Source organism: Sphaeroforma arctica (assembly GCF_001186125.1).
Source record: "Sphaeroforma arctica JP610 unplaced genomic scaffold supercont1.922, whole genome shotgun sequence".
NCBI lineage: Eukaryota > Ichthyosporea > Ichthyophonida > Sphaeroforma > Sphaeroforma arctica.
The window spans coordinates 15,843-30,699 of NW_014039636.1; the positions used below are offsets into that span (position 1 = coordinate 15,843).

Sequence of the window (14,857 nt, forward strand, 5' to 3'; positions counted from 1 at the left end):
CCAACGCTACGTTGATGAATACTAGATGTCTATCATCTACTTCCGGATCGGAGTTTGTCTCTCCTCGTGAGATTTCACCATGGTGTAGAGGCGAACGACGATTCCACAACTCGAACTTATAGGCGAGTATAACTCCAGCGGATACCTAGCTTATGGGGGGGGGGTGAAAACATACCAGCGGATACCCTAGCTTTTTGGGGGGTGAAAATATACGAGCACAGCCGGGATGGTTCAAAAGACCAGTCTCCAAGGCACGAACTTACTCAGCAGAAGGATTTTCACTAGTTTATATATATGTATATATATTGTTTAATTTACACTACTAGTTTTATTTGTTTAATTTTCAATAGTTTAAGAGGTCATTTATTTTTGAAGCTCTTCAATCACTGGTGACGCTTGAGCTTGAGGGGAGTGTAGTAAAAGTCCTCTTAAACCACTATCAGTGTGTAGTTAGAATTAGTTTACAATTAATTCACACGAGATGAATTATTTGTAGACCACGTAGACAATCAAATATAAGAATAAATACACCGCATTGAGCCTCAGGAAGACTCAGTAGGTTTCAGTATCGTATTTTGATGTGTTTACTACAAAACGCCGCAAGAGTACAGAAACTTAAAAAGCTTGCATTGGTGAGTCTACGGCAGCAGAGATGGAGAGCAGACTCCCACTCTTAGCCAATGAGTGTTGAAGGAAAAACAGACGGGACCTTTAGAGAATGCACGAGAGTTACAGGGTCTAATCCGTACATCTAATGAGACCTTGAAGACATGTTTTGTAACATCAGACAGACAGGTACCAAAGGAATGGCCGCCTAATCTACAAGGAAGCTACTTTTTCGACAACCCGCACAAGAGCTACACGCATTTATTTAGGATTGGCACAAGAATGCAAAGTTATACAAATTAGATTCAATTCAATCGCAGACAGAGCTACATATATGGCATTTTTGGACTTCATTGTTAATAACGAACAGAAATTACAGAGTATGTCAATTAAGAAAGCCACTGTTGCTGTTATTGTGCGGACATAGAATCAGGACTTGTAAGACAACGCGTCTTAACAAGTTCTGACGTGCATGAATTTAAAACCTAGAATACCACTGGACGCACAACTTCGAAATTACGAACAAAAGTTGGAATTGATGGAGATGCGCAGGGATTAGGATTATTTTGGACAACTCGGAATGTTCACCCTTTCACCCTGTTTCTTCTTTTTGAGATTAATGAGGCGAGTATAGAACGCTTACTTCGTGTGACGCCTACCACAGGACAGCCATAAGAGGACAATAAGAGCTCCCCCCAGTGTTTAAGAAGAAATACTCTAAATGTACATAGCCTACATGGGAAAGTCACTAAATGTACATACAGATTTACGGGTACGTTTTCTAATTGCCCAATTAAAATCGCTAAATGTGACATTCAATTCCTTTCTCAAACTTTTCAAACTAGAAATTTAAAAAGTACATTTAGAGACTTTTTTATGCACATTTAGTGACTTTCCAGTGCTGTTTTTATTATTATGACACCTCGGTTCGATGCAAAAAAATAAAAAAAATGATTTTTCTATTTCTATCAGGTTCAAAATGGCGGCGAGTGTGCCAACTGACAACCGACTCACGCATCTGCAAAATATTGTGTGGATGTATAACAAAAATAAGAACAACTGCTATGTGTGTAAAAGTCCAAGAAATGCACACAGCTTCAGCACTTAATATCATGTTCTGTGCTTTATCTAACGATACTCATTACTTTATATGCTACAGGGATGAAACACACGATCTGAGATTTTCATGCTCTATACGTTATTTCAAATACACAGATGAGTTGTACACAAATCAAACAAGCTACATGCTGTGTAGGCTGCGAATGTCGACAAGGGGAGCAGCACAGGTGTCCGAAATTTTCAGCACTTAATATCATGTTCTGTGCTTTATCTAACGATACTCATTACTTTATATGCTACAGGGATGAAACACACGATCTGAGATTTTCATGCTCTATACGTTATTTCAAATACACAGATGAGTTGTACACAAATCAAACAAGCTACATGCTGTGTAGGCTGCGAATGTCGACAAGGGGAGCAGCACAGGTGTCCGAAATTTTGATCCCGTGGAATCAAAGGAACGGACATTGGAACCTGGCGATTGTTTCATTGTATAAGAAACGCTACAAATATCATATTAGATAGTATGCCAACTCCTGTTAGAGCTGATTTATATATTAAGATGGAAATACAATTCTCATATGGTCCTGTAAAAGAGCATCATCGATCACGTGAGTTGCGCACTAGGCAGTGAGATAAGCTTGAATGAAGTAGCATATACAAACAACAAATAATAATAAACAACATAACCTCCCTCAACAAATTTATACGTCAAAAATTGTTATAGCCGAAGGCTCTCTAATTTAAATTTAAACAAATTTTGTACGATAAAGTCACTAAATGTACATAAAAATTTGTAATTGTCGCTAAATGTACATTTGTATGTATTTGATCCATTTTCAGTACGTTGTCCTGGCCTGATAAACGACACACGGGTTGTCGTTTATTAAGGGGTATTTACGACGGTTTTAAACCGGTAGGATAAAATATATAATAAACGACTGGTCGTTTATTCAATAGTAAGTTTTAGATGGTTTGTGGGCACTCTAATATTGGGTTATATTGACATAGAATGTATATAATTAACCTTTATAATCCTTAGTAATGTGTATAACAGTACAAGCCCATAAAACCATATCAATCTGGGTTATAAGCCCATAAAACCGTATCAATCTGGGTGCGGTATAGACATGGTACACAGTCAGGAACAAAAGAATAAAGAATAATAAAGGTTTCGGTATGAAGTTCAATTTAAGATCGACTAAAACTTTATTCTTTATTAATACTTTTTATTATATAATATGTTTTGCGGGCAGAATAAGTTGTTAATAGTATACGAATGGTTCACAGGGGCTCTGTTTTGCGTCGGGTAGATTTGGGTTCCGTGTTGACATTGTGTTCTCGTAGTACTGGCCGACAGTATCTGTCGCAGGGGCGTGATTGTCATGTGATGTAGGATCAAGGGCCAATAGCAATCCTACGCAATCTTCGGCTGGGTGTTGGTGTTGTGGTATGTGTTGGTGTAGTGGTATGTGTTGGTACTGTGGTGCACGCGGTAGCGGAGAAGGAGGAGGTGGTGGTGCTGCTTTAGGGAAAGGTCCCAGGGGAGGCGATGCGGACGGGGACCGCAATCCAAGGATTTCTCTTTGTTCGCGCGTCGACTGAGCAATACTTTCTGTAGCTACTGCCATAGTGCCACTGGTAGCAAGTCTCTGGTTCTTCCTTTTTCTCTGCACTTGTGTATCCTTGTTCGCCTTACGTTTAGCCTTCTCGGATTCCGACTTTTCCTTCGCCGCTTTCATCTTCTTGAGTTCTTCTTTCCTACGCATCTTTTCCTCCCTCTTTTGCTTTGCAGCTTCTTTCTTCTTCTTAGACGCCTCCCGAGCTATTGGACCTGCCTCCTGAGCTATGGTCTCCTCCGCCAATCGCTCCTTCTCCTGTGTGGCAAAGTTAGCAAATCGCTCACGGACGGGCGCTGCTACCACTAGAGGAGTACTTGGAGAGGATGGAACACTCTTGACTTTCCGTTACGGTAACTATGATTAAATCATATTGATATATTTCAATATTTGGTGGTTTTGTTGTCCTGCGCGGGCTTAAACTCTTAAAGCGCGCGGCGTAGCTGCACAAGTCGAAACGCCAAACGGACAATACTATGAGTGTTAGAGGTTAGACTTAGTATGGGGGTTATCAGGCTAGCTGCAGCCGTTAATAGGGTTGGTTGGTTTTCATTGGTCTATACTGAGAATACTTTATCTCAAAAATAAAAACTACTATTAACGACTACTCATTTACGACCTACGGCTAAAACCTCTTGGGGGGTTTTTTTTGGGTTTAAAACCATTTTGTAAAAACGATCGTATCGTTTATCGGGCCAGACGTTTTTATCGGCAGAATAGATGAATGTACATTTAGTGACTTTTCCACATTTTGAATATACATTTAGCGACTTTGTTCAGTATTTAACGATTAATTTCATACAGAAGATGCAAGCTATCTATGACGAAAGGATCGTGCAAGGGGTTGCCTGGTTGGACGGCTGGGTTACCTTGATTCCATAACGAGACATATCCTTGTAACGCTCGTTACTATGTGCCTTATTCTCATTTTGTAAATTATTATTTACTGCCGCTCGACAACCTGTCGGATCAGATCCGGGCACCGGTAACAGTAACGGTTGTAATCGAGCATGCCCCGCAGTCCGACTTTGTGTGGAGGTCTAAGCCGAGTGGTGGGGCGGTGAATGTACTGATGGAGTGGAAGGCCATTCGCGATATTGTATCGCGGTCGGCTACCAGTGCGCATCTCGCGCAGCTCGCGTGATGTGTCGCATCAACCCTCAGGTGGATATTCTGGGGTGTATGTGTACGCTAGAGTGTTTGTATGGGTGTGTATCTGTAATTGTAGTCGTGCAAAAAAAGGTGCATGTACGATACAAGAGGTTTGTGTACTGCTTCACCTCGCATGAGCTGATTGTGGACCCGTAACTATTCCTCGCAGCATTAGTGTTGTGTTTTGCTCGACGTGTCAGTTAGGCATGATCGGACTCTTACATACCCAACTGAAATGTCTATTTAAATCCTCGTGCCCGCTCTATCACCACTCTTGTCACGTCACGTTGTGTAACACACAGGGCTCCAATATCCTTCTGCTGGACGGTGATGTCAAAGAGGTCCACGGCGCCAAAGTGATGCACTCGAGAAAGCACCTGTTGAGTTGCTGGGATCCAGATTTACGCTTCTTTGGTTACATAGTTGCCCAAGAAGACCTGCAGTCAGCTGAAACGCACACACTCGGGGGGTCCCGTGGTCTACTTACAACCTGTACAGACATCATAAGTTCAAAGCATCTGCTAATACAAATAGCTGCTAAACCCTGATTACACACAACAAGGACAAAAAAGGCCTATTTTGGACACTCAACTGTACCAATACCGATCAGAATTAGGAACACATATCGCTGAGACCGCAGGCGATATGCACCTGGGCCTTAAATTTCGGGCAACGGCTACGTTCTGGGACAAATACGTGGAGGGCGTGAAGAAAAAGGCCAAAGCGCCGCGGCTATACCAGAGCGAAGACACCGAGAAACCGCACAAACGACACAGACTGGTAAGAGGCCCCGAGTGTGAGGGTGCTCACTACTTCCACGCGTGCAATAAAGAGGTGCAGGTGCACTTGGAAACTATCGGCCGCTTGAGTACTCAAGGGGAAGCAATCCCACATGAGCGGCTACAGTTAGCTACTGGCTCACTCCCGCTCCCGGCGTGCAACCTTCGTTTATGGAAAACATCAGAAACTGGAGAGATTAGTGTTTTGTTGGTACTGAGGTGGTGATATGTTGTCTGGAGGGATCGTTTATTCCACAAAGCAAGCGACTCAGTTGTCTTTTTGTGTTTCCGCGTCCAGCTTCGCCATTACGAGATTATTGTTACACGCGAGTACGATCTGTTGCGGTTTTGGTACGCTGGCGCTGGGGTTGTTTAGTTGGCGACGGGTGGTTGGGACTGTGGCGCTTAGTTATAGTATTATAGACACCGTGTAGTGAACCACGCAGGGCTTGGATTTCGTTCATCCTTCCGTAGCGGATAATTTGATACCAACACTGTTTGTCAAATCAGTATTATAACTACTACAATCCAGCTACGTCAGTAGTTGAACTGTAAGCTTCAACGTTTGTTCACCCTTGCCATGATACTTGCTGATAAAGGCCACCTGTCCCTAGTGTGTCGTGTTAAAATATCAACTCCCCGAGTAGGTGTGTGGTCATCAAGTTTCGGTTTGAACTTTTACTTGTCGACAACGTAAAGAACAGCCTATGGCGTCACTGTATAATGATATTGCAGCAGCCTACCGCTGCATGAATGTATATCTACTCCTAGATAGAGTTTTTTCAGGCATGTAGTCGAGGCTGACCGTCGCGATACTCTAATCTTATAGCAGAACCACGCTATACGGCGTAGTTGTACGTTCATCAACTTTGACTGACGCCATCGTTCCATATGCCCATACAGGGCTGTACGGAAGTCTGTTAGCTAGCAATGGAGTTGTTCTAATCCATGGCTGCGATGAAGTGCTTGAACGCAGAAATGAGAGGTTTGAGCACAAGTACGGCGATTGGTCACCAAATGCTCGCAAATGTGTGGGTCGTCGTCTACTGTCACCATACCTTTGCATCGAAGTCCATCCTCGAGTAGCTTAAAGGAGATAGCCCCCTGGGAACCTGTTAGTCAATGTCTGGACTGACAGAATTCGACGAGAATATTCATTCTTTTAATCTTGGCTCCCTATGGTGGCTAATGGAGAGTCTGCAATGAAAGCCTCGAGCCGAATACAGGCTGCCTAAATAAGACTGTCAAAGTTGTGTCGGATTCACCTCTACTTAAGTCCCCAGTTGCACAACGCCGCGCCCATTTGTATTAGTTGTCTGAAGTTATTGTATAATTTATGTAAACGATCGATCAAAATGACGGGGCATTCTAACTTCGTCACTCAAATATAAGTAGTCATCAATCAGAAATATGTTTTATCCTGAGTGCAGAACATGGATTTCGATGCACTATTGACCAAGAGTAGATGCTTATAAGTCTTAGGATATTGTTTATTTGAAACCACCTTTGCCGCCAAAAGTTATGTTTTGTGGTCAGAACAAGATAACAACTCAAATTTATGATTATAAAGGATGAACACAGTATCATATATCATACCTTTATAAAGATATAAACAAACAACTAAACGAGCCCGTCGAACAATCGACAGTCCTCGATACAGATTCAGTCTATGCAGTAATGGTGGTTAGATAGTTTCTGTACTTGTATAATAGCATTCCGCTACGACAATGGTTCTGTGTTCGTGTTATTTTATATGTGGTTTGTGATAACATTATATCTTGTTTACTACAACTTTCACTACCAGCAACCGCGCTACGAAAGATTGCTGCCACTGTGTATTTTACGAGAGCGAGATGAAGCAAAGTATGAAATTATCAAGTATCTCTTGATAGTTGCTCATTGATTGACGAATATCTATATGTACACTAGAAACATTCAAATTGAGGCTATCTGGCAAATCAATGGCTTAATTGTCGAAAATTTCACCAGCACAAAGCAGACAAAACGGAAATCGCTTTCAATGAAGTAAATCAAATATTTCGCACATCCATAAATGCCAATACATGTTCTCCAGTGATAGTGCACAAAAGGCATCGCTCAATACTATCGTATCGTTCTTCTATACAAGTCAGGCCATAATCAGCCAAAGAAAAAAATACATTCGCATGCACAATAAGACAACGATACCTTGAATGATCTAATGATATTTAATCCCGATATTTTGATGCGGTATTTATTTGGGGCCTCATAGATTGGCGCAAAGTAGTGAATCATAAAAAACGCATAGGAGTTGTTTCATTGGAAAGTTACAAACCGATTGCTATAGCATATTCATGAATATACGATTGCTAGTGTAATTGCTCTCGTGGTATACGTGGCCAAAATGTCAACCTGACGACACAAAACGTCGTGCGTATAATCGAAAAACTTAAGATTGTTGTATACAAACTTTATGATCAAAATATCAGAACATGGCCACATATGTCAGGAAATAAACAACACTACTTCAATCTGTCATAGTATGACTGTGACAAATTTGGTACGTATGAATATCACTGTGGCAACCTTGAAATTGCAAGTGCACAAGAAAAATATTACAAAGCCGCATGCTTCAAATGACAAAATAAATCCAATTTCCTTTGCAGTGCGGAATGAATTACTCATGCTGTCATGTATAAAGTGCATCGCACAGTAGTCTACTGACGCTGATCGATGGCGATCATACTGGAAACTCTCCAAACATATCAGCTTAACAATATCCAACCAAAGAATCATCAATGCCTCATTTTAATCCCCAAACTATGCATGACAAGCATGCGCATTACACGGTAGTGAACAGCTGCTTACCAACTCTTCCTTGACAAAATTAGCTGTAAATATACACGTGTTGACACGATACTATATTTCGACTCCTCAACTTGGCTACTATATACACTTTACAGTACCACGACATATCCTTCTATCACTTCAAATAAAACCTGCACTATATACGAATAAGATCTTCAGATCAATAACCATTCTTTCACATCATCCCACTTGATGCACCAAGTATGAATGTCCTACTCTGTGAATGCAACTTTTAGGGGGTTTGACTCTGTATTCATAAAGTTCACCTGAACGAGCTGCCTCCTCGTATTAAAATGAACCTCATTAGCCAATAGAGGTTGAACATGATCGCAGGGTAACTTACATTCTCTACATCTCAGCATGACTATGCTATACCCATGTTAATTTTCATTTTGATCCGAGCATGCCATTCGATCCACGAAATTTGTATAAAAACCAAAGCCAAAACTTCAGTTCGCTTTTACAGAGAACAAGTTTTAGATAGAAGCAGTAGCTTAGAGAGACTAACCGATGAAACGGAGTGCGCCGAATTCAAGTAGAAGGATTCAACTGGCTACCTAAACTGGAAGATAAAGATCGATGTCAAAACCGGAAGAAGAACGGCGTATTTCTAGCTGCCACGGACTGTAAAAAGGACAAGGCCTATTCCATCATCGTCCAAAGTACTGATTATACCTGTCTAGACTATATTCGTGGTACCGAATTTTTAAAGGTTTACCCCTGCAACGAATCATTAAACAGGGGCTAAGCTGAAAAAATGCGGCTAACAGATGGAGAGAACATTGCTGGAGTTCCTGTTTGGTCGGCTGGCGAACCAGGGTGACGAGCTGAAGGATACTCGTATACGCCTATCTTTTACGAATGCCCTTCCACTCCAGGTTGTGTGTCTCAGGATCGATAAAAACGGGAAAATAGCAACTAGTGATAGATTCACATATGTACAGGGGGGAATGCAGCTGCTATTGTGTCGAGATGAGTCAGGAGAACACTCGTATCTATGCTGGAGGGCACTACTTTGCAAATAGCAATCAACACGCTCATCGAGACCGTCGGGGCGGCGACTATGATAGACAACCACATCAGTCAAGTACATAAGATTGGACATACTCAGGCCAACTGTTGTAGTAAAGTTACATACTTGGGGGGCTGGGAATGGCATGACCACGTGAAGCGCGACTGTACCCACTCAACTGCATATAATACGAGGGGCGGTTATTTTAGGCTTGTATGGACTGCCACATCATGTAGCGTTGATGACAGTGATGACTCCGAGTGACAGAGATGGCAGTTGTGATGGATAGTCGAATGATTATGATCGCCAGCCTTTACGGACCCGAGACCACACTTCTAATTCTTCCCATGGTTCTGATGCCTCTGATGCCTCTGATGCCTCTGATGCCTCTGATGCCTCTGATGCATCTGATGCCTCTGATGCCTCTGATGCCTCTGATGCCTCTAGGCCTTCACCATTTGCATGGGGAAATAATAACGTGAATATTCTGACGACAATTCTGTTCCTGGCTTAGATCTTGGATCTTGTATTTCCATTTGCCATGAGAACGAAAAATAACTCTGGGTTTCGCGCTCGGATTCAGTGATGAGAAAATATTTATGCAGAGGATATGTAAGAATATGTTTCTACACTACAATTTGAATCTATGTCCTCAAATATAGGGAAGGAAAATGATTTTATAATGGAACGGATGTACCCATAGCTAATGACGATAATAAGGCCTGTGCTGATGATAATATCCAGGAGTAGATAGTCACACCCTCTTTATATCAGGAGACGAACCTGTTTTTGACACTGGCGCCAGCAATCATGTCATGGTTTCTGCCAAAGGGTTGTCTGCCATGCGTCCATCAGATACGTGGTTGACCGGCATTGGAAACAACAAGCTGTATGCACAGGGCGAATTTGAGTCTAGTGTAGAAACACCAAACACAAAAAAGACTCAATGCGAGTACTTTAGCCTAGGGTTTTACCTACTCGAGAGGTTCGCACTTGAGAAGAGGTCTATTAATTCCCTTGGTCGTTCCCTTCAGTTGCTCTCAAACTCTACATTTTTAACGATATCCCTACTACGGTAGGTCAATTAAATATATTATTATCGTTGTTACATGCACGTCATATGCAGTAATTTAACAAACTCTAGTAAAGAATATATCTACACTATAAGGTAGGATATTGTAAGTTGGGCTATTGCCAAGAATGACAAGGGAGTGATAATCGAAGAGAAAGAAGGCTACTGCTGTCAATATCAAGAATCAAGACTTGGAGAAGTTACACAAGCAAGACAGGAACTGGGAAGAAAAGAGGGAGCTTCTTCTCTGAGAAAAACGTTCAAGTGTAGCTCGAAAGGTACTCATCATATCCCAACGAGTCTCTTTTTATTTTTATAAGGTATGTAAAACTTGGTATTCCTAAAAGGTAAGAATACCTAAGTGTGCCCGTGTAAACCAGTGTGAGAAGTGTCACTGTGATAAAACTAACAATATTGGGCCACTATAAATTCCAAAAAGGTGTCACGACTGACAACACCACGAGGAGGCCATTGAGGTCTAAAGGTGCCACCGCTCACAGATAATGTTGTACAGATTAAGGGGCATGTGCATAAAACCATACAAGGCCTGACAAATGCCACATGTACATATAAAAAACACAAGAATATAAGCAAGAACATTTGTAAAAATCATAGGAACACTAGTACAAATTATATGATAGACAACATCACGAACAATATACACTTAAACGAATTGCATATCTAAGAGACATATCAAATCCTGGGTAATGAATACTTGAAACTACACAAGGGCTTATTAAGCATAATACAGCTAGAGGTGAGGTGACACATAAACAAATAGACATAGCAACCAGTAAGGTCAATATACATCGATACAATCACGGCTCAAATGAGATCAGATTCACGTATTTGATATCGACTACTAGTGACCGACGATTAGCGAACAATTACCTAACAACACCATAGCAAACGAATAGAGAAACAACAGTAAAAAGGTGTCAAGATTGGCAGCACAATAGACTGAACACTTATCAAATGGCAAACTGTAAACACATCAAACAATCATATTTGCAAAGGACAAACATACAACACATACATAGGTATAAGACATGAAAGATATATACAAGTAGTGTTCTTATACATCGATACAATCACGGCTCAAATGAGATCAGATTCAGATATTTGAGATCGACTACTCATGACTGACGGTTAACGAACATTTACCTAGACATACCATAGCAAACGGATAGAGAAACAACAGTAAAAGTGTCAAGATTAGCAGCACAATAGACCGAACCCTTATCAAATGGCACACTGCAAACACATCACACAATCATACATGCAAAGGACAAACATACAACACAGACATAGGTATAAGACATGGAATCTATATACAAGTAATGTTCTATAAACAAGCAATGTACACATAGAAGAAACAGAACGAGACACACGTGTCTCATAGACAAGGAACGACCGCACACGTAGCTATGAGGAAATTAGCGCAGTTGTATCACACAAGTATATGAATTAGACATTTGCTAAACACCCGTGCATAAGTGGGTCCAGACCGGTATAAAACAGACACACTACCAACTTACATTCAGAGATACATACACAAAGCACATAACACATCGGCAGTAGTGACAACAACAACAAATATATCTCAAATTCAGGGATATACACAAATAAATAAAGTGGCACAATAAAGATGCAATTAAAAGATCACAACTGCACATAGACATCTCAAATACAGAGACAGTCACGTAAGACACAAACTAGCTGCACACACCACAAAGGTGACCACAAGATTCAACATCCACACCTCAGTTATAGCAAAAACGATCAAAGAAGTACACACAAAGTACAAAATACGCAGTTAAGGGCCTCCATACGCATGTATGAAATATACAAAAACAGTAACATCACTTGAGGCATCTATTCAAGCTACCATCTCGACACGAACTGGTTTAGAAATAGCGACACACATGTACATGATAAATAAACAAATGAAGTACACGAACCAAGAAAATCACATCACAACTCGGTAAAAAAAAGCCATCCAAGTCGCTTAAAAGACACATATTATATCCGTAATTCACGGAGGATACAACAACAGCGTGACACACATGCCAAGCAATAGCTACGTGACGGAACGACACTGTAAATCGCAGCCAAGAATACCAACATCTTTAGATATAATACAATATCGATAATGAAATCAAAGATCAATAACGAAGACATAAAATTACGACCGATAATACTTGGCACGAAGAGCTAATAACACAGTGCGCACACAAAACCAACAGTTTACCAACTGCCTGTACATCAGAGGTTCGGTACAACGACACGAGACACAAATAATAATAATAATAATAATAATAATATACCACAAATCAAGGCTGTCCATGCAGTAAACTGAATCGACACAAGAAACCAAGTTTATGACAATAGACGAATAAACCACGATAAACCAAAGTTTATCCACTAAAACCATAAACTCCCAACATAAACCCATGTGTCAAGGAGAACGTCAATTCTAGCCAACCAAGTGCAAGACACTACATACGACTCCTACACATACACCACAAAGGAGACAAGCACAAAGATAAATAACCGAATTTAACACGAAACGTGTTAAATTAAGGGGAGAGTTCATTTTGTTCGGAAAAAACGTTAAATAACACAACACGTACACAACACGCAAACCCGAATTCTGACATGACAATGAATGTTAACACACAGAACAGTCAATGAATTCTGCGCCCTACCAACGAACATGAGCAGTACGAAAGAGTATATGCACGCAAGTGAGCTCAAGTCATACACACACAAGAGGGAGTAAGAGTCGAACAACTAGAACTCGGCCAGAACAACTACACACGATGCCAGTATCACAGGCACCCGCAAGCGAATCCGCTCCAAACACTGGAGGGACAATGCAGCTAGATAACCAGCCCACTTCAGGACGGGCACCACTAGACCCAGCAATGAGTAAGTTCAAAGTCGTCATAGACAAGAACATTTACGTAGGTATCGCCTACATTATATAAACATACTAGTGGACAAGCTGTATGCACAGAAAGCGGACGATTCCATTGACATACGTGCATTCCACAAACTCAGAAATGCAGTTCACAACCAACAACCTAACAGATTGATACCAGAAGTAGGTCGATCTATACAATAAAGCCATGAAGAACTGTGATAAAAATGATCACGATGAGTGCATTGCGATCAGTGGCTTTATGAGCGAGTTAACACTGATTAAATCTCATTTAGGGGATAAAATCTCAGAACCAGAGATGGACAAGCTACTCAAGATGAGTGAGTTTCCAAAGTGGTCATCCAGTAAGCACGTTAATATGGCTTACTATCGCGATCCAATAGAGTTTGTATCTGTAGCGAAAGACTTGTTTGCGAGCACCAACATGCCATTGGTGCAGCATCTACCACTCGTACAATAACTGCTACGACAAACAGACGCAACAGAAGTATCGCGCACAGCACTAAATAATATACAGTTCCAAATAGCCTTGGAAAGATTTCGCTGATGTTGAAGACTACAATATATTTGTCATTGACAACTTGCGTCGAAACCCAGTAAACTATCTACCAGAGAAGTGGCTCAACGACTTCTATGATATTCGCATGAACGTTGAAGTACGAGCAGCACGATTGCATCCACAATGATTGAGAAACGGCACAAGAACACTGAGAGAGAGTCTATTAATCTGCAACTTCTTAAAACATTACATTACCTCTCACTAGTCATGTATGGACAGCAAGCTGAAACTGATAAAATAAGAAAGGCTCAACCAAAAGCCTGATGATAGTAGTGGACACTTGTCTGATATAACAGAGAAGGTATTTCATGAACTCACTGAAGATCGTGTCAGACAAGCGATAATAGCGCAGGCAAATCGCAATCGTGAACGCAAGCGAGTGAGAAACACATCCATCCCAGAACAACGAGTCAACCGTCCAAGACTTGACACGCCCACAGGGGGTCCACCAAGAGAGGTGGGCCCACCCAGGTGGGGTGGATCACAAGTAGGGCAAGGCCGGGGATGTCCCATCGGATAGGGTACCAACCCAATACCGCGAGGACCACGACCTTGTCCACACTGCGGTATAGAACCTTCGCCACATGCGTACAGCAAGTGTCCCAAGAAAGAAGAAAGCAACCGTCAGCAAGCAGCAGTTCATGCAGCGCAGCGCAGTTATTTCAACCCGTTCATATAGACCAGTCAACCTTTTCCAATGACAACAAGGTACAAGAGATTGAATTTGACAGGCTTGTTGGGCGGAAGCTAACATGATAAACATGGTAGACATTATGAATGCACACACTTATGAAGAAACGTTGCTACTAAATGCAAATGATATCGCTCACCCACCTTATTCTATACTTCCTAACTCATGAGACCAATGATTACACATAGACATACAGATCAATGGCACTACATAAAAACGCACTAGTAGATGTTTCAAGAGCACAAGACTCATGTATGGATCGCAGTGTCGTATCTGAACTATGCTTGTCCGTCCAAGCACAACCTGGCTACATACAGCTACCACAATCTGATGCACGAGTACAACGTACAGGATCCACAGAAGTATGCGATATAAATGACGGCTGTAGAAGAACATCAAACTACTTTGAGGTACTCGACCTCCCCAACAAGAAATCACCGGCACTTTTAGGTATGGACATTCTACTTTAGCATGTCTCTAGCGGGGATAATCAATTCACCAATACCAACGGATG

The 14,857-nt window shown here is 41.4% G+C and overlaps 1 protein-coding gene across 1 annotated transcript; it reads right to left on the bottom strand.

Annotated features, from left to right (window-relative positions):
- Window positions 1-2,933: 2,933 nt before the first annotated feature.
- Window positions 2,934-3,545, bottom strand: SARC_09268 (hypothetical protein; the record flags this gene model as incomplete). Its single annotated transcript, XM_014296725.1, has 1 exon — window positions 2,934-3,545. A coding segment is annotated over one exon (612 nt), but the record flags the coding sequence as incomplete, so codon positions are not given.
- Between the last annotated feature and the right edge of the window lie 11,312 nt (window positions 3,546-14,857).